This window comes from Podarcis raffonei, chromosome 8, assembly GCF_027172205.1.
Source record: "Podarcis raffonei isolate rPodRaf1 chromosome 8, rPodRaf1.pri, whole genome shotgun sequence".
NCBI lineage: Eukaryota > Metazoa > Chordata > Lepidosauria > Squamata > Lacertidae > Podarcis > Podarcis raffonei.
This window is the reverse complement of record NC_070609.1, coordinates 60,355,001-60,382,498: the sequence shown is the minus strand read 5'-3', so window position 1 is coordinate 60,382,498 and position 27,498 is coordinate 60,355,001. Positions and strand designations below refer to the sequence as shown.

The 27,498-nt window shown below is 42.4% G+C and overlaps 2 protein-coding genes across 4 annotated transcripts in view; one reads left to right on the top strand and one right to left on the bottom strand.

The window, feature by feature from the left end:
- LOC128419510 (protein C19orf12 homolog) overlaps nucleotides 1-27,498 on the top strand; it is a 231,930-nt gene that overhangs the window by 47,256 nt on the left and 157,176 nt on the right. The gene's annotated exons all lie outside the window — the stretch shown is intronic.
- The window catches only part of URI1 (URI1 prefoldin like chaperone), a 49,591-nt gene continuing 40,871 nt past the window's right edge, over nucleotides 18,779-27,498 (bottom strand). For all 3 annotated transcript variants that reach the window (XM_053400258.1, XM_053400260.1, XM_053400259.1), the window contains 5 exons: nucleotides 27,193-27,370; nucleotides 24,389-24,659; nucleotides 22,533-22,675; nucleotides 20,905-21,163; nucleotides 18,779-19,580 (listed from right to left, as the gene is read on the bottom strand). In XM_053400258.1, coding sequence (XP_053256233.1) covers nucleotides 19,392-19,580; nucleotides 20,905-21,163; nucleotides 22,533-22,675; nucleotides 24,389-24,659; nucleotides 27,193-27,370 — 1,040 coding nt within the window. In that variant the 3' untranslated portion in view covers nucleotides 18,779-19,391. The remainder of the gene's footprint in view (nucleotides 19,581-20,904; nucleotides 21,164-22,532; nucleotides 22,676-24,388; nucleotides 24,660-27,192; nucleotides 27,371-27,498) is intronic.

Here is a 27,498-nt window from a genome sequence, read left to right as displayed (position 1 = left end):
TAATAAAAAACTACTCTATATTAAAAGTGTTACAAGCGTACTCTTTTCAGGTTTTAGACAATGTAATGTGATTTATTCAAAGAAATGCTGATGATTAGACATTAAATGGCACTAAATATTCCACTTCCTCTGCACTGCCTGATAAACTGGTTTCATTAACATTATAAGTAACACAAAAGTTTCCATTTCAGTCGGCCTGGGCTTTTTTTGTTTTTGTTTTTCAACACGATCTCAGCTGCAGATGCACAACGCTATGAAATTCATACTGGAGCACACACATTAAGTCATCGTAGCCATGCTTTTAAACATATGGTTCTATATGTTGGCTTAATGAATAATTTCTATTTAGGGGCACAATTTATAGAATGATTTGCTGCCTCTATACCTCTACACTCCCCAGCCCAGACTTCAGCCTGGGGAAAAAGGCTTCACTGAATGTTTCCTACGTGTCATTTAATTCAGTTGAAATGAGTAAGGACGCTGGCTCTGCCACTGAACAACGAGGTGCCTTGCCTCAGGGCAGCTGATTCTGGGGCCACATCTGCATCCTACATTTAAAACACTGTTACAGTCAGACCTCATGTTATGTCCGCTTCACGTTACGTTCTTTCAGGTTACGTCTCACGGCAACCCGGAAGTACCGGAAAGGGTTACTTCTGGGTTTTGTCACTCACACATGCGCAGAAGCGCAAAATGACATCACGCGCATGCGCAGAAGCGGCGAATCACAACCCACGCATGCGCAGGCGTGCTGCTGCGGGTTGCGCTCTTTTCATGTTGCGAATGGGCCTCCGGAATGAATCCCATTCGCAACCAGAGGTACCACTGTATACCACTTTCATGGCTCCCTGCACTAAAGAATATTGGAAATGGTCGTTTAAGGGTGCTAAGAGTTGTTAAAGGTAAAGGTAAAGGGAGCCCTGACCATTAGGTCCAGTCACGGACGACTCTGGGGTTGCGGTGCTCATCTCGCTTTATTGGCCAAGGGAGCCGGCGTTCAGCTTCCGGGTCATGTGGCCAGCATGACTAAGCCGCTTCTGGCGAACCAGAGCAGCGCACAGAAACGCCGTTTACCTTCCCGCCAGAACAGTACCTATTTATCTGCTTGCACTTTGACATGCTTTCGAACTGCTAGGTTGGCAGGAGCTGGGACCGAGCAATGGGAGCTCACCCCATTGCAGGGATTCAAACCACTGACCTTCTGATCGGCAAGTCCTAGGCTCTGTGGTTTAACCCACGGCGCCACCCGCGTCCCAGTTGTTAGCAGACCCCTATTCTCCTCACAGAGCTACAATTCCCAGAGTTTCTTAGGATTACGGACTGATGGATAAACCACTATTAATGCCTTTATCCTTGCTACTTACTTAGAGAAAGAAATCTTGTTGTAGCCTCACTCGTCCTTCCTGCAAGACAAACTGCAGCTGCAAAAAAAGGTCACTCTTTTCCGCAACTGATAGAAATATAGGATCCCTGGGCCCATTTGCGTCTGGCCACACTAAAGTCAAAAGGCAAATAGGCACACACAATAAACTAGCAACAACAGACTGACAATAACACATGAAGTTGCAATGAACAGAGCCTTCTGGAGTCAGTCCGTCATGGGTTACTTTCACCCTGGAGCTATGACCAAGTGGGCAGCTGCTGGGAGGGAGATGATTAGAGATTGTGGTCCAAATTCTCTCCCACAACATATTTAATAGGCAAAGTCTAGAATCCAGCGCAATCTCCTGTCCACTGAATATTCCTGATTTCTGATATTACCAAACCCCAAATTACTTACAGGTATTTTTTTGAATTGTTGATGCCCATGTTTATAATGCTACTTTTATTTATTTATTTTCCAACACACACACCCTTTATTATATAACGTCTGGACAAAGTGTTCTATGCACTTTTTATTCTGGTTTCTTAACGCTGGTCATTGACAACGATAAAGATTCAATTTGATTTGCAATACTGAATTCATGCTTTGTTTACTGAATTTTTTGTTTTCTCTTATTTGAATTTGTGGTTTAGATACACTCCCCCCTGCCCCCAAAAGACACAATAAACATGCTGTAATGTTTATTGTTTACTGTCATCTGCTCTGGGTCCATTTCACCGCGAAAAAGCAAAGTATAAATAAAGTAAACCCTGATTTCAAAAGCAGGCACCCTAAAAGTCACCAACGCTTGCTTCTGCTGCCAGGCCATCCTGGGCCAGTGAGGGCAGCACAAATGGAGGTCATCTTACCATTTGGCCAGTATGTCTAGCATGGTTGCAAAGAAGTTAAAATGGCCATTTTATTTCAAACTTCGCAAAAACTTGCAGCATGTCTAGAAGCAAAAAATGTTAAAACCCTCCAGAGCTGGACAGACTCTAAGGAGCGATATTCATTCCCTCTCTCCCCCCCTTTCAACTCAAAAGTAATTTCCATATTTCAGAGACTCTCCATTGTCTACACACTCACTCTTGAAACAAAGTTTTGGTATTAGCTTTTCCTTGTCCTGCTGAGAAATCTGGGACTGATGGAATAAGAGCCACAGAGACACAGAGCTCCCTAAGAACACCAAGGGTAGACTCCCATCTAATTAGCTGTCCTCTTAGGGGGGAGAGGGGGGGCTGTTTCCTTTCCTATTCATTTTCTTCAGTGCGACTTTTAAAATATGTTCCCATTCAGATCTCTGACTTGTCAGAGCCAAATACAACAGGCTATTCAAAGATGTTTGTCTCCTGGGCCGAGGCGTCAAAGTTATCCTGGGCCAAGTCATCAAAATTCCATTGACATTTATTCCTTCTTACCTTAAAAAAGGAGGAAAAAACAAAGAGATATTTCATTTCGCCACAGAGTGTTCCACCATTAAATCATAAGTCTCTTTTGTTAAGGGCGGGGTTAAGATTTCCACCTTAATGGGCAGCTACCCTATTTTTAAGTCAATGGGGATCTTGCCAATATTTTTTCGACCGCACTAACGAAGAGCTGAAAAATGGGAGAGTGAATATGGCGGATTCGCCCACAGATGCACCAATTGATAACCCACAACTGAATGTGTGACACCAGCTCCATTGAAAAACAGTGTTGTGCTCTGTGGCAATGTGAAAAGTACTGTCCATGGCATTTGATCTGCAACACCACATTCTCACATGCAGGGCATTGTTGGGTGCCAGAGTGATCAAGGAATGAATATGCATAGTGCTTTTTTTCTGGGGGGAACGCAGGAGTACGCATACCCCTAAACATTTTGTGAATCTTTGTACTTTTGTCCATTTACTGTATTTATTTTCCCCAATCTAAACTATAAAATGGTGATTTTCTTGAGTCAAAATGAGAGTACCCCTAAAGATATTTTTTTAGGGGGAAAGCACTGAATATACATGTGTGAATCAGCTCTGTGTGTGTCTCTACAGTCAGCCCTCCTGGGTGCTCTTTCCCAGCTGTTTCTTTAATGTTTATCACATTTACATCCCTTCTTTCCTCCAAAGTGGTGCATATGGTTCTCCCTCTCATGTTATTTTCACAACAACCCAGTGATGTAGAGACAGTGGCATCCCAAGGTGTCCCATGGCTGAGTGGTGCTTTGAACCCTGGTCTCCCAGCTCCTAGACCAACACCCTAACCACTACTCTATGCTTCTTCCTCATGAAAGTTCGTCGGCATTTTAGTGTGAATTTCTCCTAGCACACACATCTTTGTGTCCAGTTTTTGACAAATGCACACACTTCTGCAAGCAGTTTTCCACAGCAGAATGCATCTTTGCATGCTATTTTCCCAAATATTTGCATTTTAATGCACACTTTACCCTAGTATATGCATCTTTATACGCAGTCGTTCTGCGAAATTGTGAAAGTGCAGAAAGTCCACATCTTTGCTTTGGGGAGCGCAAATTGGGCAGGTTTGTCTTTAAAAGCAATCTGAATCGAATCTCCCCTTCCTTCCCTACATAGAATCAAAGAATAAATTGGAAGCAAAGGAGAAACTAGGTGAGGGGGTCAAGGAGCAAACAAGAAGTCAAGACCCCAGAACTACTAATGGACACAGGCACATGCCAGAGCCTGTGGGACTCAACTGGAACAGGAAGCCCTGTCCAGGAAGATCCAGTAACCAGCCTGGGTGGGTGGAGTCAGGAACTGAGGTGGGTGGAGTCAGGAACTGGGGGTACTTTACTGAGAAGCTGCAACCTGCAGTTCAGTCGTCCATGACAGGGAGCAGCTGACCACATATCTCAGTAGCTCCTGAGCGGAGCTGTGTACACATCATACCTTTGAGGCACATAACCCCCCCACACACACACAAAGAATTCTGGGAACTGTAGTTGGTTCAGGGTGCCGGGAATTTTAGCTCTGCTGGTAAACTACAGCTCCCAGGATTCTTGGGAGAGGAAGCCATGTGCTTCAAGTGGTGTCTAGGCAGCAACAATCTCACTGACCTTCATCTGGGCTGCCCCACTCTGGGAATCACATGACTGAATGTTCTTCCACACACAAAATTTCCCTCCACATAGAAAAGCAGCTGACAACCTAGCCTTAGCATGCTATCTTCTATATGCAGGGAGATATATGGGTGTTTTTTGTTTTAAATAGCAAAGCATTCAGTTATGTGACACCCCCCCCCACACACATACCCTTGCAATCTGCAGTGGCACTGCCCACTCCTAGGTTTGCCACCTCACTGAGCATCGCCTCTAATGGATTCTCTCAGCTGCACATGCACACCCACAGGTATTTCATCACCAGATACACATTTCTGTTTACATACAGCCTCGGCTTTCCCTTGATTGCGAGGCATCGTGGAGTGGCCAATAAGGTTGGCTGTTGACATTTCTGCATTAGCTGGCTTTTGTCAATCTTGGCAGGCTCAGAAATTCTATCTTAAGGGCTGCTCTTTATTAAATTTGCAAGATACAAAACTGTGACTGACAAATAGTCGCTTTTCTTTTGTGAATGCATAAATAATAAATATGCCACTCTAAAAATAATTAAAATATTGCTCAAATTTAAAACATGGCGCAGAGCAGGGAGGAGTGGCAGTGGTGGCGGAGGGGGGGGAGGGACAAGGGTTGGAAAGAGGTAATTTCCAGACAGCTTTATATTAAAAGAAAGAGAGAGAAAGAGAGAGAGAGAGAGGGAGAAAGAGAGAGTGCAAGATTATGTTGTAAACAAGTAAGAAAACATTATTTCTCCATAGTTTCTGGCAGCTTTCAATATTCAAGAGGTCGAAGGGAGAAGGGGGGGTGAATGCCCATGGCGAGGGCCCAAGACTTTGCAGTGCCCAGAACAGAAAATCCACACAGCACCCTACAAAGTGGCAATATTATAATAAAATAACGGACAAATTTAATAGCACTATTAAAAAAACCCCACCCTGCCCCTCGAAGGGAGATTCCTCACCCTACTTAATGGTAGGAATGGCCCCAGCTGACAAGACGGGGCAGAAAATATATATCCATTTTGCAAACTTTTGTCCAGAAGCCTCTTCTGTGCAACTCCTTTATTTGGGAATCTGTGACATAATTCCTACTCCCTCCCCTCCTCGCAGCCATTATATATGATAAATAAAACAATGCCGTGGAAACAGTGAAATCTCTCATCAATGTCTTTGTGAAAAGGCCCCAGATAAATGAGCCTGCGAATCAAAGGCAGATTACATGACTGACCATGTATCATCCTCTATGTATTGAGCATAGCCTTTGTAAAGTTAGAGCGGTAATAAAAAGTGGTATTGTGTGCTGTGAAAGGCTGTGTGGGTCTGTGCATGACTAATCTGTCTTTCTGCATTATTTTATTCAATCTTCTCTGACTTTATGCCTTTGACATTTTTGCTACACTCAGTAAATTTGAGTGAATAGGCAATTTTAAAGAATTTTTATAGGGCTTCAGAGAAGTCATATGCAGACTGTATCTTTGTTCAGATTTAACAGTTTAAATATTTCCTTTGTCTAGGATGCAGAGTAATCTTTAGCCAAAAAAAAGGGGGGGAGGAAAAAAAGAGAGAGGAGGATTTGGAATTGGGGTGGGAGATGTAATGTATCGTAGGCTCCTAATATATTGCATCATTTCCTATTAAGGCAAAAGAAAAAAAGACTTTGTGCTCAGGAGTAAAATTCTGGAAGATACTGAAGAACCCTTTGCTCCTTAAACTTATTGATAAGTGCTAAGCCTTTCCCACAGGGCTGGCTTTGTCCCAGAGTTTCTTTCCACTTTCTTCCACCAGCCTCCACTATGAAAGGCTGTTATGATGACAAAGCTTCTGAGCTTCCCTGCTTTGGAGAGTAAGGCTGTGATCCAGCGAACACTTACTTGGGAGTTGGGGTGGGAGGGGGAATTGAATTTGGTTCACACATTCAAAGGTGAATCTACATAATTCACGCTTTCCGAAACAATAAAACTGAAATGCAACCCCACTTCTCCTAATTTTGCAATACAGTTCTCTGGCCAAGGAATCTGCAAGAAACATGCATATACTGAGTGTTCATATAAAGACATATAACTACAGAAAGCAACGTGCAAAAATGCATTTTCTTGGGGGAAATTACTTTGCAAAAGTGTGTGCATTTGGCAAAATTGCATACAAATCTGTGTACTTTTGGAGAAATGTGCAGTAAAATGCTGGTGGGATTTCATGAGGACATGCAAATAGATGTGGAGAATGAAAAAATGTGAAACTGTGAAAAATCAAAATTGGCAGATTAACCCATCCCCAACTGCAAGGTGATGGGCTCTCCTTACTTAGGAGTAACTGACATTGAACACTGAGGGGCCTCTGTGCATTGGCTTGAGCTGCAAGGAATTGCACTCTTACGGACAGCAGTTGTTCCCCACACAAACATACTTAAAAAGAATAATTATTGTCTGAACATGACAGCCCAGTCCTGCACATATTTATGTGGAAACTGAGTTCAATGAGACTTACTTACTCCTAAGGGGGGGTGCATTCCTGCTTGTGATAGAAACATGATTTTGTTGCATCAGCTGATTCATCTAAAGGAAATATTGCAAAGATTGCTGTTTCTTGTTTGTTTGCGTTTAAATAACTCTGTTGCAACTCTTGAACAAATGGCAGTACGATGTGTAGTAAGTTAACTGCTTCTATAACACTGCTGGTAACTAAACTGATATCCAGCACAGAGGGGAGGCAAATACATTACCTGAACTCAGTAAAAACAAAGCAAATCCGTTTTCAGTGTTAAAATTAATCTTGTGAGAACTTACTTGCTCTTGATTGGTAGACATTCATTCCTTTCAGACAGTCGATTCTTGCCTCCAAGACAAACAAATACGGCTATAGTGACAGAAGATCCACAGCACCAAATGCAGGAAACTGTTCCATCCAGAAGTTACTGGATGCCTCTAAAAATGAATGAATGGCTTGAGATGTTCAAGACACTCTTGCAAACAAACGCCAGGAGTTGAAGGGTCTTGAAGCAGGAACCTGTGTGCTGCTACCTCCATGTGGAGAGCGGTCAGATTGGACCATTGGAGGGTTCCCTAGGCAGCAAAGTATCCTTGGTTTCCAGAATGACTCCACCCACCAAGCCCCCCCCCCCTCATAACTGTGTGTGACAGGACCCCAATGAATATCCAATAGGTAGGCGGTGAGGACCCTTCCTCTCACGTCCAGGGCCAGGCCAGGATATTTTGCTGCCTGGTGCAAAGGGCCAGGTGCCCCCCCCCCCACTTCATTAAGTTGAAACTGACTTCCTGACAACAGGATAGCATCCTCCAGTGTACCTAGGGGCAGCAGGTCAGTTTAGCAGGTTTAGCAGGCCTATGGAACAAAGAGCTTGGGGTCAGTGGGTTAAGAGGAACGTCTGAGGAGGGGTCTGCCACTGCTGCCCATGTGTGTTTGCTGAACGTATAGAGGAACAACAACATTAAGCTGTGAAAAGTGTACTGGACAGGGTGCTTACTTGCCACAGGCGACTAAGCAGGTTACTATTTCCGAAGCCGATTCAAAGCCATGATTCCGTCAGTGTTCTGTCCTCCAAAACCACACAGCTGACAAAGCCACTTCTGTTTTAAAATGCAGAAATGCAACAGGTGCAGTTGAGAAGCCAAAGTGACACAGAATGAGAAAGCAGGCAGAGAAACATAGCTTTGTTTAGAGGATTCCCAAAGCCAAGGAACTTTCCGGCTCTGAACTGGGATTATGGTTAGCACAGAAAGGGCCTGTACGCCACCGGTACATTTTACACTTGGCACGCTGGTTGCACCCAGCTACATCCTTCTCAAGAGTAGCCCTACCGAAATTAACCTGAAGTGAGTCACATCCATCCATTTCAGTGGGCCAACCAACACTGGATACAAACCAGTGCGCAATCTCTGAATGGCTTTTAAAAAGCAAACAGCAGGCACCAAGATGGAGAGAGATGCAGACTGGGACCTTGGCAAGAAGGGCAGGGTGAGCTTTGCACTCCACCGTGGTCCTGGTCCAGACGAGGGGCCCTGCGCCTGTTATTTGCATTTGGAAGAAAACAATTTCCATTGACAGAAATGGGAGCTCCCCACCCCCTCCTGCAAACAGAAAGCTGTGGCCTCTTTTTAACACTTTAATACTCTTTATTACTAATGAAGAGCCACAACCACTCATGGAAGCGAGGTTTGATGGAACAGTGGTCTGACTTAGCGGAAGACAGCGTTGTATTTTCAGCCCCCAGATCACTCCATCTATGCCTGCTCTCATAACGAAACAGCTACCAAAAAGTATCAGAGCATAGAACATTTTAAAGCAAGTTTTCCAAAAAGGTGTATATAGGAACAGGTAGCCCTGTAGGCCTCCAGATATTGTGGAGACTACAGTTCCCATCATGCTGCTTGTTTGCTGTACTGGCTGGGGTTGATGTGGGTTGGGAGGCAACATGTGGAGGGCCAAAGGTTCGGCATCCCTGCAATACAGGGGAGCTGGATGGATTAGTCACCTGGCTTTGTGTGTTCGCATGTGAGGTGTCCGTGACTAAAAAGGGAATTAGCTAGTGGGATGACTTGTAAAGCAGCCTACTGAGCCGCTGATTCTCGACTAAAGTTATGCTCGCTGTGTTTGCAGAAGCCAGAGGGTGATGGTGATCCACAGGTGTCATTTAGCCTTGCTGCATAAACTTCTTGCCTTCTAACCATGTCGGGCCCTTGGCTTTGGAGCAAACACTGTAAGGATGAAATGCAGCGAGAGCCAAAGCCTGAGCAACATTTATACCACACAGCCCTCGCCACCATTAACCTTTTAAAAGAGATCTAAAGGCAATAATCATATATCTTGTGAACCTTATAAGAAAAAGGGATATTTCATCTCGAGGCAGGAGGCTCTGGCCAATGCTGGATGATCTCCTGCCCGAGCTACAGTTTCCTTTGGTGTCTCCCGTCCAAACAGAAGGGGTCAAAATTCTGCACCGGCGTAACAGATGGGCTTGACAAGGCTGGAAGGAATCCTTCACTTCTTCATCAGGAGATGCTAGAAAACATGCTTTTAAAGCTCACTTCTGCACAGAGTAAGCCTAAAGATATAGCACAATGTAATTGATTGATTTATTGATTTCCCGTTCCAGCTACTGCTTATCACCATCCAGGATTGAACACACACACACACACACACACACACACACAACCACCCTGTCCCTGCTAGCAAAAGATGTGTTACTTTACTCCTTAAGAACCATTATCATAAAAGGCTGGAAAAACAACAAGAACATGCCACTGACAATTAGCTCCGCAGAGCAGTTTCCCATTGATTTATAATGCTAAACATTTCAGCTTGATCAACCCTCTAGTTAAAAAGGAAAGCGGGTGCAGGGGGTGGGGGAGAGAGAGCCCTGTTTGCAAATTTTATTTTTTAATGAAATGGGCTTTGTGTCTCTCTACTCCTCCTTTTTTGAAAACAAAACAAAAAAACAAAAAAGGGGGGAAATGTTTGCCAACTTAAAGGATCCTTAAATATCCTTACCAATATTAGTTATAACCCACCTAGAAATGGCATTTGCATTTTTATAACCTTGTTACTTAAAAGTGAGAGAGGAGAGGGAGAGGCAGGGCGATAGCATTCTCTCTGGGCTTTAATCCCAGCCTGAGCTCTTTATGCTTGAGAGCCCCTTATGATGCTGTAACTAACCTCAAACCTGGAACAGCAGGAGGGCAACAAACCTCAGAATACAGCAATGTCATGCTTTACAGGCATACTCTCCGCAACAGCATGAATGAGGGGGGGGGGGAACCGGTTGCCTAGGAAACACTCTGGTCTTAGTAATTATTACTGTAACTGTCTGCACACCCCACCTATAACAGAAATGAATAATAAATTATCATCACTGACTGGCAGCTTTCTGTTGTGGCTTCTGCTCGCCACTGCTACCTACTGGCATGCAAAATTAATTACAGACAAACAGCAGGGCTGTGATCCCAGGAAGCCAGAGATGCACACCCGAAAGGGAGATTCCCCACCCCACCCCTTTTGCTTGTGATGGAAATCAAACTGTGTATCTGCTGATGGACCAAATCAAGAAATGTGTGTGGGGGGGAATATACTTTTCCCCCTTTTGTTTTGGTCGAAGCTGTGCCGGAAACTGGAGCCTGGAGCAAGGGCTAAAAGGAGCCTTGAAAGAGCAAGAAACCCACCCCACCCCAAATGCTGTGCCCCATCTTCCTGGTTTATTTTAATGAGACTTGTGTAGCTTGCCAGTGAGTTATGACCCAAAGTTATTTCAGTTCAGGAAAACAGTTTTTAAAACAGGTTGCTGTCCGTATGAAGACTGGTGGACAGAGAGCATCCTGTTTTCTCATAGTTAAGAGCTTCCTTTGCAAGCTTATTTATTAATTGCAGTTTATATCCTGCCTCTCCTCCAATGTTTCCAGGGCCACACACATACCCTGCCCTGCTCCATTTAACCTCACAACCATCGCACAACCAACAATCCTCACAGCTAGGCCCAGGGTTACCTAGTGAGCTCAATGACGGAGTATGAATTCAGCTCAGGATCTCCCTGATTCTAACCCAACACTCTAACCGCTACACCACACTGCCTCTCTATTTTCAGGTGTGCACTTAGTTGCAAACCAGTCAATAATTTTGGGGGAAAGCTGTCAGAGAGAGAGAGAGAGAGAGAGAGAGAGAGAGAGAGAGAGATCTGTGTCAGAACTATTGGGGCAGGGGAAGTTAACACATCCCCTCTGTTATTTTCCTTTAAACAGATCACAGGAATGCCTGAAGGCATATGAAGCCACTACTTTGCTGAAGCTAAGAAGAGCTGGTCAGTGTCTTGGTGACAGAGACCTCTTAGGAGAGACAAGTATGCTACCTTGGGTTCCATGATAAAAATCTTCTCCGCACACACATACACTTCAAACTATTTGCCCCATTGGTGAAGACTTGCATGTACAGGCTCTGTTGCATCATCTAGAGCAGTGTTTCCTGAACTGGGGTCTCCAGCTGCTGTTGGACTACAACTCCCATAATCCCTAGCTAGCAACACCAGTGGTCAGGGATGATGTGAATCGTAGTCCGAAAACAGCTGGGGACCCAAGTTTGGGCAACACTGCTCTAGAATTTGGCGCTTATAATATTGATGGCATTCAGAATTGCTGACAGTCACATTTGTAGCCCACCTTTCCACCCAAAAGTTCATGTACATACATGGTTCTCCCCTTCCAATTTTACCCTCACAAGAACCAAATGAGGTAGGTTAAGATGAATGATAGCGACTGGCCCAGGGTCATCCCGTGAGCTTCTCACACAGGTTGGGGATTTGAACCCTGGTCTCCCAGGCCCCTGTACAGAACTCTTTAACTACTACACCATACTGACTCTCCTTGTTTACACAGACAAACTTGGGGCTGAGTTCGTCTTTGACTCCCACTGGGCTTTGCTGTAATGCGACACGGTTTCCAGTTAGCCGAATTTGCTATCTTCTCCTCAACATCTTCTCTATACCTGTGTCATTGTAACCCTACATAAAGAGGACTCTTGTATATTTGATTATCTGTGTATTTGGATAAATGCACATCTTAACCTTCATAAAAAAATATGCTGGTTAATATTATAGAATCCATCCAGCATGAAATTGCTATAAATAAAACCCTGTCCAGTAGTTTTGATCAATTAAACTCCATAATTAACAAAGATACTCCATTCATCTTAGATTGTCTAATTTGCAGTAGAGTATTAAAGGACTTCTACTGGAAGATGAGTTTGTTTAGAAATTAGAACACACTTGGTGATGCTCTGGATTTGATTTAAAAGACACAGTGGGGAGTTGGCAAAATTCACATATCATGGGGTTAATGTGGGTTAGAACGGAGCTATTTGTAATACAAAAATATTGCATACCAAACACACACACAGATTCCTTTTAATCCAAGCTCATATTTTGAAACATAAATCACTGTGTTAAAATGAACAGCTGGAACAGCTGTACGAATCTCTCCCAGAAAGGAACAGAAATATGTTAGCTAGTCTTCTCTCTTTAAAAGATGGATTTGAAAGATGGCAGTGTGACTAGTCCTCAAAAAAAGGCAGGGGTGGGGAATGAAACTCATTTGCACACCTGAATGCCATCACATTAATGGAATAAAGCCACAAAACAGACCAATGGATCAGCTAATCCAACCTTCCAACTTGAAGCTTGTCCTTTCTACCCAGGGAATATTCCCAAAGAATATCCCTTCACCTTCTCCTGAAAGTCTCCAAAGAAAATAAATTCCACAACTTCCCTAAAAAGCTTGTACAACTAATGAATGGGATTATACTTTCTGAGCCCATGTTGCCTTTTTGATGCCAGGACATCACAGCATTGTTATTGTTTAGTCGTTTAGTCATGTCTGACTTCATGACCCCATGGATCAGAGCACGTCAGGCACTCCTGTCTTCCACTGCCTCCCACAGCTTGGTCAAACTCACGTTTGTAGCTTCTAGAACACTGTCCAACCATCTCGTCCTCTGTCGTCCCCTTCTCCTTGTGCCTTCAATCACAGTATTAGGGGTCTTTAATGATGCACTCTCTCTCCTTAACTTCTCTGCATGTTATTTTCACAATACGGAGGCCACTTTAAAAAGCAGTGCCCATTTCAAACAGCCACATGGTTATTTTCCTTCCCTGCCAATTCCGTAGTCCTCATGTTGATAAAAGTGCCGTGGGTGCCAGCACAAAATGGCGGTGAAAAGAGAAGCACCGGTTTGATAGACAAGTATCTGCTACAAGTTTTACATGGCTGAAATGTATCCTACTATACAAAGAGTTGCGTCTCTTGCTGGGTTCCCATCCACTTTTGGCTCCCCCCCCAAAAAAAAATTGTTGTTAGAGAGGGAATGTTCCTCTTGCCCAGGCATAGGCAAACTCCGGCCCTCCAGATGTTTGGGACTACAATTCCTATCATCCCTAGCTAACAGGACCAGTGGTCAGGGATGATGGGAATTGTAGTCCCAAACATCTGGAGGGCCGGAGTTTGCCTATACCTGCTCTTGCCCCTCTCAAAAAAAGGGGGGATTTCCCACCCCTGACTTAGTGGGAAGAACTACTGCTCGTGCAAGGTAGAGAACCCCATTATTCAATGCACTCCCCTCACTTGAGACTCTTGTCCCCTGTAAAGCTGCTCCAGAGGGTTGAGGAAGAGTATGGGGAAATGGTGTGAAGGTTTCCAGAAATCTACATTTAGTTACAGCCTTAAGATGGAATGTGGGTGGAGGCAGCAGGCGATTAGGCTTTATTGGGTGCTATGCGGGTTAAGAGCTGCACCTAGGACTTCTGTGGTGAAGAACTATACAATGGTTGACTCCCCAACTTTTTCTTTTTTAAATATAAAATCCAGTTTTTACCCAGTTGTCTCCAACTTTAGGCAAAACACACAGGTTCCCTTATAGGTAAAAAGGGGGGGGGGGAATGGAGACACTACCCAGTTTTTATATTCACAGATCTAGAGGTTACTTGTAGGTGCTAATCTAGGTTAAAGCACACACACAACGGAAGCCAAATTGGGTAGCTTTGCCTAATAGTTGGAAGAAACATTCCCTCAACAGGAGGGCACCCTCAGCAATTCTCTAGTTAGGTTTACCCAAAAGGCAATCTTTTCCATTTTATTTTACATAAGTAAAAGTACTTATTCTACATGTATCATAGTACCCAGACACTTGATGGTTGAGTGACACTGTTCCTGGCAACCCCCTGATCCATGTTTTTAGTGCAATTTTCTTTCACTGAAAGTTTTATAATTGATGTACGTACAGCCCTAGTTTCATTCAGGAGGAAGGTGGGATACACACTGAAAATCATAAAGTAGTATAAAATATTAAGAATACAAAAACAACTATAAATACAAATACTTATTTTGCAATACCAAGGATTTCTGAGTGTAGGGAAGAGTTAGCCCTGTGCCAAAGTTCAGTGTCCTTCCAAGACCAAACTAGATTTATTTCTTAAGGGTGCTACTGAAAGTATTTCAGTGTCGAGATTCTTCCATTCTGCTCATACATAGAGACAAATTTTATCAGTTCCTCGTATCACAGTTTTTGATTCCTATCAAGGGGTTTAGGTTGCTCATTTTTGTTGTTGTTGCCCCTGGTTACACCTATTATTAGAAGCTCCTTTTGGATAAATAAAAGCAGTACTACACATTGACACCTGATACACCGCTCCTACAGTATGTCACTTCAGACTGTGGGTGGGGGTTGCGTGTTTTAATGCCCCCACCATGTTTAAAAACAACATCAACCACCCAACAAACTGTGCACCTAGAAAGGTAGCATGTGAGGGAGAAAGAAAAGCTAGAGCCCTTTCCCATTATATTAGCTTTCTACAGACAGGAAACATCTGCTGCGAGGGAGCAAGGCAATCACGCAACCCCTATCTGCCGTACAGTCCCAAGAGAGCTGGTACTTCTGCAAAGGTAACTTTCCTCCAAAGATAATGTGGATTACGGACAGCCCACAAAGTTAGTGCCCACTGCCAGGAAACCTGGAAAAAGAGGAGGCAGCAATCTAGGGCAGAGGAGGAGGGGACAGCAAGGGCAAGATGACAGGAGAGGGCAAGAAGGAGCACATCCACATTATACTATTTGAAACAGGGGTGGGATATTTGTGCCCTTTAGCTTAATGTCATGTGAGTGGCCTTCCTCCAAGTCTGCTGGTACCCCCTTACTGCTGGTACCTGACTGTAAAAAGATCAGGCCAATGGCCCACCTAGTCTAGCACCTGTTCTCACAGTGGCCAACCCCATGACCCAATGGGAAACCCACAAGCAGGACCCAAGCACAAACCCCATCTGTGGTTTCCAGAAACTGGCATTCAGAAGCACTGCGGCCTCTGACCGCAGAGGCAGAGCAATTCATCATAGCTAGTGTCCATAGAACATCCACTTGCCTGCAACATGGTATCCAGGGCTAGAGATTGCCAACCATGGAAAGCAGCAGGGTCGGGGGGGGGGGCGAATCCATGGACCCAGATAAAGGCAGCTGGAGGGAAGAGGAAAAGGATGCACACACAGCAATTGTACTTCAGGCAAGCCAATGGGATTTACAGCATGTAAGCATAGTTAAGATTGGGGCCCATTTTCTCTAATTAACCAGCTCTGGTAGATTAGATTAGATCTTCAACCCCTTTGTTATTTAAAATACATATTCATAGCACTATATTTTATAGATGCACTGTTCTGGTTACAAAATAGCTCCTACTTTTCTAGGACATAATTTCATTTTGTTTAGCCAAGAATTCATTAAGGAAGCTATAAATAACCTCCTTTAAATATTTAGCCGTGAATAGAGGGTGGACTGGCATTGATGGCTTATTTTAGTACTAACGCAATATGCTTTAGAGCCATAAAATCTACATTTCAGCATGTATCAAGCTAATGATTAACACCTCCAATGAGGTTTGCGATATCCAATTATAGTGTGTGTATTTGCAAGTTTAGGTCCCAAAGAACACCCCCTCTCACACACTCCAAACTTTCCAATTTGGGAGGGGACACCAATATCCCAGAAAAGCATTGTATGACTTCTGCTCCTACGCTGGCCAGCTGGCCACACAAGTCACATAGTAGTCAATGTAAAAATATGTGAATTAGAAGCAGTGCAGGATTTTCCTTCTCTGACCTGATAGACTGATATTAGGATTGTGAATGGCACTTATTCATTGTATTATCCTGCCCACACAATGAGATCTGCTTCAGAGATCCTGCTTGCATTTCTGCCAGTAAGGTCAATTAGGTTGGTAAGCAAAAAAAACACACACATACCAGGGCCTTTTTAGGGGTTGCCCTGCTGTTACAGAACCCCCTTTTGATTGGATTACACTTGCTTCCCTGCCTTACATACTTTCAAGTGAGCCTCAAAGACTTATTCCTTAAAATGCTGTCTTTCCCTAACAGCTTAACTGACTTATGATGAGATCAGAGTGGCTTTCTCATAGTAAAGTATATCATCTTGATTTATCTATCTGCCGTTTATGCGTGCTGCTTTGGGAAGAAATGCCCCTAAAAGGAAGCCTGTAAATATTTTACATAAATAAATAAGAAATAAAACGACTCATGACATCTGTACACAGCCTTTCTTCCAAAGAGTTCTGAGAGCTATTTTGCCTTACCAACAACCCTATAAAGTTGGTTTGGTTAAGGGAGACCAGGGCTGTGTACAGGCTGCTATTTACTCTGCATCTAGTGTGCTCCCATCGCTATTTGGGGAAATGGAGTATACATGTTAGCTATAATCCATGTCTCTCTTACAGTTTCTTATGGAATACTGCATTTTGATGCATTTCCCCCAAAACCAACTTCAATCTGAACTGAGAAATACTGACTAATTAGTCTGCCCGTAGCCTCTATCCCTCCCCCAAATGATGTAATGGCAATTTGAACTTCAGTTCCCTAAATCCCACCCCAACACTCTAACCCTGGGGTAGTCAACCTTTTTATACCTACCGCCCACTAATGCATCTTTCTTGATGGTAAAATTTCCTTACCACCCACCAGTGTTCATTGGAAGGATTCAGCTTGTGCCATAGAAACCCCTACCACCCACCTAGAATCCTGAAATGTCCACTAGTGGGCAGTAGGGATCAGGTTGACAACCCCTGCTCTAGACATTAAACCACACCAACTGTCCAGTAAGATTTGCAGATGGTTCCTTGCTTTAAAGACTTGCTCCTTATCCTATAGAACATAGAACATAACACATAACGGCCACCAGTCCAGATTGATATTGACATGCATATGAACAGATTGAATTCCAATCTAACTCACCAGTCCTCAAGCTTTCCATGTCTGGCTGAGTTCTGTAACTAACAGACAAGCAGAAGCCTTCTTAGGAGTCAGGCTCCCCTCTGAGAACCAGAAGCACCGTTTTACAAATACAACAGAACACTCAACTTTTGCTGCACTGTAAAGGTTGTTTAGTACATAAGCAAATTGGAGTAAATGAATGGGGTATTGGCTGCTGAAGACATTTTACCACCTGAGGCAGAGCAGCAAATGGTGTGTGTCCCTCTCCCAATGGTCATGGAACATGGTACTCAAGGCCAGTCATACTATTTCGTCACCTGAGGCAAGCTCCTCTCCAATAATAAAATACAATAAAAAAATCAGAACAGCTAAATAGTTTGCTGCTGTTTCACGACACCCTATATCAGCTGCTTGAAACAGTAAGCCCACTCTGCCCAATGGTAGGACTGGTCCAAGATTATTTAGGAACACAGGAAATTGCCTGGTGTCGGGTCAGATCAAACTATTTCTCCATCTTATTCTGACTAGCTGCATGCAGCATTCCAGGTTCTTGGGCAAAGGTCTTTCCCACCACCTAATCCATTTAGGTGAAGGTGCCAGGGATTGGACCTGGGACTTTCTGCACGAAAAGTGTGCTCGCCAACTGAGCTGCAGCGATTCCCTTTGCCTACCTTGACTAAATTCCTGAAAGTTGATTTCCCCTTCTCTAAAGACAAAGGTTCAGGGCATCTCTTGTGTGCTAGGGCCACAATGGAAGCTGTTTCTGCTCAATACTTGCTCAGTATTAGCTTCGCAAAGAGAACGTGGGAACAAGTGTAACATGGAAAAGTGAACCAAGCTGAAAGGGGAGAAAGATAATTTGCTATTTTGCTTTCATTTTGTTTATTTATTGGACTCATAGCTAGGCCCACAGCTGTCAGGGCAACTAACACTACACAAATTATTACTCCCACCAGTTTGCCTAGGCTGCTGCTCCTGCAAGACATACTTATAGGCCTTGGTTTTGAAAGCTGAGAGGGAAGTCCCCTTGTGGACCCCTGATCTGGTTGCTTCCCAGTTCATGAAAGAACTGAAGCAGGTGGTCTTGTATGGATATTGCAGCCAGCTCATTGATTTGTGCTTGGATGGCAATAGGGAAATAATGCAACACTTGCTTGCTCTTAGAAGGGTAAGTGGACTAAAATCCTGCAACCTGACCTAGTGCCATTTGCTGCAGGCAGGATGCTGCCACAGTGTGCAGGAGGACTGGCCTGATAGACTGCTTCCTTTTGATTACATGTCCATGCTGTGTCTTGTATTCAAGTTGCAAACTCTGAACAATAACGGCACAGGGTCGATTGCTTCCTGGAACAGCCCACGACAACAGAATCACATTTTTGAATGCACAATGGAAGGGGAGGATCTCTTTGGGGCTAAACCTCCTTTAGTTTAGGGTTAAGCTCTTCTCCCCATGAGCACGTAATTTCCATTGACGTTAATAGGTGTTTCATACACAAAGAAAAGAAAAGAGAGTAAAGGGCTCTGTATTGGAAAGGTCAGAGAACATGCTCAAGGAATTTGGAACTGAGAAAATGTTTCAACTCCACTGTATATAATAACCCAAAGGAGAATACTTTCAACATTTCAGATTTTTTCTTTTTCTTTTACTTGAAAAGTGTAATTTTACAAAATACCATTTTTTCCATCAAAGAAACATCCCTGCAAAGTACGCGAACACAGCGTTCTGTTTCATAGAGTTTATACAAGTTATCAGAGGTTTTATGCTAGTAGGAAAGAAATGATTCGTCAGCACAGACACCTAAAAGCAAACCCTACAAAACAATGGGGGATATGAGCAAGTCTTAAACGCTAAAGCAAGTCATGAAATATAATTGTTGGCTCTATTTGAAAGTTGCAAAGTTTCTTTCAAACGACCCATATGGTATGTAGAACATCACATCTGGTACAAAACTGCCTGTATTTAGGTTTAAACACACACACACACACACACACACAGCCTTATGAAGATTATTCTTTTGAAAATTATTCCAAGTGCTGTTATCGTAAGGCAAACATATACAAAGGTGCTGACTGCATACAGGGATATTAAGAAAATAAGAAGAATTTTGAAGTGTTTTTTCACCGATTTTTTTTTTTTTTTAGAAATATCATCAACAGAGGTCTAAACATGAACAGTATCAAATCAACGCAGCCTGCCGTTTTAAACTTCCATTGTCTAAGCAGAAACTAGGTTTTCTGTTGCATTCTGGCAGCTTTGAATTTTGAAACCCTCTTTGTAGTTTCTTCTGAAGCTTCAGAAAGAACTTCCTCAGATTTTCGCTCCAGAATGGTAGGCAGGGCAGGGTGAGCGATTACTGGGTGTGGTGCTGAAGCAGGAGACAAAGGCTCCTTCTCGACAACAGTCCCCGAGAAAGCCTACAAGGAAAGGAAACCTTGAAAATAAGCTTATAAGTTACAAAGTGTATTACCATCACTCTCTCTTTTAGTCAAAAATATAGAAAAAACTCCACCAAACCAACAGCAACTCCCCGCAAAGGAAAACTGTCTAGCTTCATCAAAAGAAAACCAGAAGGAGTGCTAGTGTTCTAAGGAGAGATATTCATACCTCTATGTACGTTTTGGAATAAGAAAAAAAAATGGTCTTCAAGAACATAAAAACAGATGATGCAATACTAAATTTCAGCTCCGCAACAGATACAACTTTGCAGATTTGGGGCCTGTCAACATTTCAATCATATTGCACTTTCAAGGTTTCATATTGTGCCTCCTTTAACTGCTTCAAGCTGACACCTGGTGTACGAACTACAAACTATTTTGCGTGTTGACATGTTTCCCCCCTGTCAGCATCATCACAACAGTTAAGTAAGATTTTATAGAAAGTGGCAGACAAGCTCAATATATTTTTAAATGCCGGAAGACTGTGAGGTACATTAGGGAATTGTCCCCTTGCGGACTGCCTTATGTTAACTTATCTGGAGGCATCTGGCTGTCCGCTCCAGGAAAGGGGTCCCTGGATCAGCTGGTCATTTTAGCCTGATCCAGCATGGCTCTTCATATAGTAGGCAAGATGTGAACAAAATGCTAAATCACAGATTTTCATTGGTCACTCATAGGAAGCAAGGCCCTCTCTTTTCCCATCGTTATTATGTGCCTCTCCCAATGAAAAAGTCTGTGTGCCTCCACTCCTTGTGCTGCTTTTAGAGGTGGGTGTCCTCTGAGCAACTTACCCTGCTGCCAGAGTAGCCCTTTTTTTCTGGCCCCTTTGATCCATTTGCCCTTGAGAACAAGGCAAGAGAGAGTGCAGAACTCTCCAGTTTCTTTCTAGCTGAGGAGGAAATCTCAACTAAATCCTAAGAAAACGTACTTCCCCTGAAATGGTGGCAGTTACTTCCCAGTAAATGCATCTAGGATGCAAGTGCCAAGGTTCACAAGACAGTGTTTTATAAATGGTTTACCTGACTTAGGAAAGAGCACTGACAGAGGCACCTGTGCTCTAATCAGACTGACATGGGGAAAAGGCTGCCTTTGTGAAATGCCCCCGGCATGCCTTAGTCAGAAAGAGAATAGTGTGCCTGTAGATGAAGGAATGCACATTTTTGTTGTTCTGCCCAAGGAATAAGCTGGTGACAGCTAAAGAGACAATTTACGAAAAATGAAATCAACATTAATAAGATTTCTAATTTGTCCTAATGTTTTCTCCTAAAAAGAAACAATAAATGAAAGAACCTTCTCTCTGTACCTCATACAATCCTGATAATGGCGATGGTTTTTTTGAAAGATGCTCCTGCTCCCCCTCTTCTTCCTCCACTAAGATTCCTTCGCTGTTATCACTGTAGGTACTTTCATCATAGCTCACACTCCGCAGAATTCCTCGTCTGTCATCAAACTCAGCAGTGCTGCTCTCACTGGTATCACTACAAACACTGTTCTCACGGCTTCGAGACTTCAAAATTGATTTACGAGGGACATACTCTCCATTCACAACATCAACAAAGACTCTGCAAAAGGAAAATGTTAGCTTTAATAAACTATGTGAGAAGGGGGGCAGAGAACCACATGACAAATTCACAATAATTTCACTGTCTTTGGTACAAATTAATTATGATGACTCTGCCTAGTCAACTTTCTTACTGAACTCTTGTAAAAGATGCAAGGTAGGTGGATTACATTCAGCAACGCAACTGTTACCCTGCCACTTTTGAGTGGATACCTATCACATTTCTTCAGGAGTGAACATCCTTATTAGAGCTTTACAAAGACTTGTATTTTGCAAAATGAAACTGGACACCACCTGAAGGAACCTTTTTATAAAGTGACAGTGTTTTTGCTTTTAGTAACCAGATTTGACTTCAAATTATCTATCACGCTCAAGAGAATATAATGTGTGGTTATTTAAGTGAAAGAAGATCTGAAAAACTTGTGAGCTTCACAGGCTTGGCAGAGGGTGGAGTGAGATACAGAGACAGAGAGAGATCATGGGTCCACCTAGTTCTGTATTGTCTGTATTCTTGCTAGCAGTCTCTCTTCAATGTCTCAAGGTTTTTCCAAGCATTACCTACCTCCAACCCTTAATGCAGCCTTTCCCAGCCTGACGTCCTCCAGATGTTGTTGGACTACAACGCCCATCAGCCCCAGCCTGCATGCTCAATGGTTAGGGATGATGGCACTTGTAATCCAGCAACATCTGTCAGGAATCTGTTTGAAGAAGGCCGCTTTAACAGGAGATATTGAATACTGAACCTGGAACTTGTGGCATGTAAAGCATAAGCTGCTGTAAAGTCATGGGATGTTTTCTCAGTAGCTTTGCCATGGGTATGATCGGTTGCCAATAAAGTAAATCGCTTTAGAAGAGTAAGGAACATGCCACCCCAAAGTAGTTTGGAAATTTTTCAGCTCTGAGAATTTCTGCATTAATACACTCACAGGCAGATGTTTTGCTTTTATATGAAGTGATATGAAAACAATATGAAAACATTAATAGCAGTAGCAATTAAAAACAATATGAAAACATTAATAGCAATATCTGCTAAATGCCCTAAGTAGGTATAGCAGCAAAATGAAACACAAATTGATTGTTTTTGCAATTTTCATAATGGCCAAGCCATTTTAAGGAACCATTTAACTGAATAATTGAATAATTGTCAAATATGAATAATACAGAATAAGTGAGATATTCCTACCAGGTGCAATTTGGCATACAAAAGGTTCAGGAATACATTATATAATTTATATTAATTACATGGAATTAAATAGGATTAATTATTAGCTGTGGCCCTCTGGCTCTTGGTAGATTACCAACTGTTCTAGAGCTATACTATGCAAAATGAATCACACCCCACCAAACTGTTCTTGCTTCAGGTGCCATACCGATAAATGTCTGCTGGTGTTTTGATGCTGGGCAGTTCTGTAGCTGAGTGCCCATTGCCATTGCTATTCTTTCGCTTGCGTTTTGCCTCTTCTTTCTTCTCACTGAATTTCAAAGTAGTATTTTTTCCTGTGTTTATTCGTACCTGAGGCGGAAATAAACATTAGTCATAAATAATCAGACTTTAATCAAGCAAAGACAGCAAAATATCAATCTTTAATCAGCTGAACAAACAAAATATTAAGGTCTATGGCACCCCCATATACAGGGGTGGCTTTGGCTGCAATGCTAAACTGTGGTTTGGTGTTGCCTGAATAAGCCTTGGGCTTGTTTGCTCCTACCCATCCACTCCTCTTTGGCATAGCTGTGAGAGGTTAGAAGCTTCTGATTCTGTTTTCAGCTAACAGTGGTTTGTTATGTGTGGACCCAGAAGTGTGGTTAGTCTTAACCACAATTTGTCGTCGGTAACTTCAAACAAGCCAATTTCAAACCATTGTTTCCGAAGCTGGCTTGTTTAAACTAACCATACTTACATTTAACCACACTTCTGGGTTTGGATGACACAGCAGGCTGTAGTACACCACAAGATAGCAAAATCTAGACGCACCTGAGCACCCTTGTTTAAGGTGACCTGAGATGCACCACTAGCCATAAGGGAATCCACTGTGACAGTGAAAAATCTAAATAAATTTCAAAACACTAATTCTATTCAGGGCTATAACCTAAACCAAATTTAAACAAAATTGTTGTTCATCAGCTATGAGAGAAAGCAGCAAAGGGTTAACTCTTCTTCTCAGTCAGAAGGCTGGGGCAAAAAACCTGATGTCCTAACAGGAGAGGCAACTCTTCTCATTTCACTTTCTGCCTCCAATTTAAATCTGGGAACAAAGCCAGCCTTTTAAAGAACAGCTCCAATATACCTTCCCCATCTCTCCTTAATTATCATATATGGAGTAGGAAGGAAACATTAGACCAGCACTGATCTGTTCTCGTCCTCAGCACTGATCTGTTCTCGTCTCAGCAATATGGCAGGAAGAGAGGAGAGTGTCCAGGCTTCTTGGGTTATACCAATGCAAATCTGCAGAGGTTTAGAAAAGAGTTGTAGTACTAACAAATTTTTTCTCAGGCATGGGGATAGCCTATGAGTGATGGGATCCTGCCTCCACCAACACTGAGGGCAAACTGTTCTATCCTGAACTCTTTCTGTGGATAAGTTAGTCATCTTTCTGTGGATAAGTTAGGCTAACATCTCCAAAGAAAAGGTGGAGTAATGGGATTTCTTCAGTCTTTCAGCTCACCCTGGAGTTTACATTCCAGATGCCAAAGTGTAAGAAAATGCAATAAACAGCATTACCATCACACTCCATGAACATCCAATCATACCAGGTCCTAGGTGTACCTAGGTGTCCTTCTGACTACTCTTTCCAATGACCTGAACATGGTAGGGATCCTCTTCAGATAGAAAGCAAAGTTTGCCTTATCTTTTAAATGAAGAGGTATAATCCCATTTCTTGCCCTCAAAGCCTACTGAGCAGAAAGGACATTCCTGGTTAAGTCCATTTCCCATTTTACCTAAAGCCAACAAGATTTTAAGCAGTTTTGGGTAGTATGTAGATTTTAATACCATATTCTTTTCACATGTGATCTTTTTAAGTTTGAAAGCAAAGAGTTTAGATTAGAAATGCAAAAGCCCCCCTTTTACCTAATCATTTCACGAGAATACAACATTAGTTAGAACCCTAAATAAGCCTGGTCTCTCGACATGTAAAAGTAGCAGCGTATTACGCAAGAAAAGCATTACAAACTGATAATTCAACAATCTCCATAATATGAATTCAACAATCCTTGCAATACAAACCCTTTTAGGTTCCACAGTATGAGAGAAATATATTGTCGGTACGGCGTGCTCAGCAATGGCTGAATCATCCTGATCATCATCACTGTAATAATGATTTGGGCCATTAAGCTGGTCTCTGAACACTTCTGAGTTGGTTACTTTTTTCTGGAAGTTGCCCTGAGTATTAGGTTCTTCCCCCCTATCGGCCATATTCACATCTGTCTTTTTTTCTTCTCTCTCTTCTTCAGAGGAGGAAGCGTCTTCCCCATTTGCCTCAACAGCATCAGTGATCCTAGAGTGGGGATGGGGAAGGATGAAATTCAGTTCCAGTTCAAAGCCATAAAATAAGCATTTAGCTGATGCTTGGATATTTTTAGGGCTTTCCCTTCTTTTGCAAGATATGGACAACTATCTTATTTTTTACAAATAACACCAAAGAGTAGCACATGCACCAGAGGCACACTTGGTTTGTAGTGGAAACTGGACTTCTAGTGTTGCAGCACTGATCTGCTATAATCAGTTAGAAGCTGAAATTTGACAAGTAGACTGGACTTAACTGTCAGGGGTCCTTTACCTTTACCTTTTTTTAGCTTGTTACTTATGCAGATACTAAAGACTTTTTTCTTTTCTTTTTTGGTTAAGATAGCGTTCCCTGAAGCATGACCGAGTCTTTTTATGGAATATTAACTGTACATTTGTAGAAATGGTTTTATTGTTTTAGACTTTCTATATTTTGTACTATCGCTCATTTTATCTTATTATACACTGCTTCAGTAGGTTCTGGCTGTGAAACGGTTTATAAATCTGCAAAATAGAGCAAATAAACAAATAATACCCAGTTTCCTGTTTACCATGTTGGCCAACCAGATGCCTCTGGGACAGTCACAAGCAGTACATGGAGGCAACAGTTCTCTCTTGTTGCTCCCCTGCTTACTCTACTAAAACGAAGAGGCTTCATATAGCCATCCTGACTAGCAGCCACTAACAGACTTGTTATGATTTCTAATAGTATGCTCTGCTGCTGTGGTGAACAATGGGGACATACATGCCATTATTTCCAATGTCACCAATTTTTCCTATGTACCAAGAAACCACCAAAAACTTCCAATTATTAGCTTGAGGGGAAATCTCATGAGGTTTTATTACAATCTAGCAGTATACAAATTTTGCTAAGTAAATGGTAAGTAAAATTACTGAAGGTTTTTTAAAAGTTTGCCCCCCCCCCCGACCTACCTACTCCACAGATATTTTGGCACTTTTTGCCCACCAGTTTCTTCTTATTACTTTCTAATACAAGTTAAATCCAACTACCTGATGATTCTGGAACTTTGGCTGCTGCGTGATCCAATCTCATCCTCAAGACTCATCTCAACTCTTTTATGGCACAGTGCTTTGAATTTATTCAACTGTGCTTTAAGTACAACTAAGCAACTGTTGTTTTCTTTTAGAAAGATGTTGTAAACTCAATCCTGGAATTCCAGTATGGTCAAAGGCTCTACCTGCACTACTATGTTATAACAGTTTACTTCCCCTGAACGGTCTTTCCTCTTTCCCTATAAAGAGTCACGGGAATTGTTGTTTGGTGAGAAACTTTAGGAGTGACCATGGCTCAGTGGCAGAGTATACACTTTGCACACAGAAGGTCCCCGGTTAAATCCTTAGCAACTCCATTTAAAAGGATTTAGTAGCAAGAGATGGGAGAGAATTCCGTATGAACCCCTGGAGAGGCATTTTCAATCTGAGTAGACAATACTGTGGTAACTGGATACATAATGTGACCTGGTGTAACAGAGCTTCCTATATTCTCTATGTTCTCAGTGTCCTCCGCTTCACAAAATTACAAATCCCATGGTTCCCTCGGCGGAATGAATTACTGTAAAACTAATTTAAGTCTATGGTGAAAATATGTGTCAGCCAGAAGTGTTAGCCAGAAGATTCCACACTTACTACTTAAATGATTACATTCTTCTGTCATTCAAATTGGGGTGGGGGAGCAGGAAGAAAAAAGGGGGTGGAGAAAAAGTTTAATGCCCAACACTTTTTGGACTCATTGGGAACTTCATTTGGGTGTTCCAAATGCTGACGTTCAATCTCTTGTTATATTGTCTCTACTCTCCTTCTGCCGTAGCAGGAAAGTGGGGACAGTATAATATTGCATTTTTTTTATCCTACCATTTTTCTGTCTGCTCCCTCCTTCCCCATTTTTCCTGGGATTTCCCTTTTTTCGCTATCAAAGAGACTAAAACAGGTAAGTATATGTTTCTGTTTATGCACATCAGTACCCAAGCCAAATCTACTGTATTTGCTGGTCAGTTTCTTTTTATTTAAGCAGCAACCTCGTCCTGTAACAAAGGAAGATTACAGAAGTTCAAGTTTTCCAGATGAAGAAAAGAACTTTGAAACTTCCTTTTTGCTGTGATTGCAAATGGAAACTGTTGCAGAAGCAGAAAGTAATGAGACCGTGGGTATAATAATCACAGAATGTCAGATATACAAAATGCAACACTGCATATGGGATTGCAATGCACTATAAATTTGGGTCAGGCTTTGTTCACCAAAAAGGAAAGACCAGGGAGAGTGTTTCTAAGTGCTAAACAGAATTCTGTAGCCAGTCCTAGACTCAGAGAGAATTTCAATGCATGAGATAGTGTTCAAAATATGCATGTTTGACAACAATGGAAACACAAATCACCAATGTCTTCCCCTGTTTGAGAACCCAGACTTGATTAAGTGGAAAAGTTTGACTCAATAAATATCCAAGCTTCAGTCCTACAAATTCTCTCTTCTGTTGAACAGAATGCTCCAACCAACAACTGTTAAGATACCTGTCGAGTTCACCAAGTATCTCTTCTTGTCTCTCTAGTTCATCTAGTCTGGCCCAAAAGTCTTCCTCTGATTTCAAGTCCTCACTGGATTTTTCGCCAGTTCCATTTTCTTGAAGATTTGCCTCAAAAGCAAATGTTTTTGGTTTAGAATGAGGTTTGTGAGCAATTCTGTGTTTTCCTGTGTAATAAACAAAGCAAGAGAGTTTTTTAAAATTATATTACCATCATAATACAAAGGAAAGGAAAGGAAGCAAAAAGGCAATTGTAATGAAGGACTTTGGACAAAGAACATTAAAAAAAATGTTT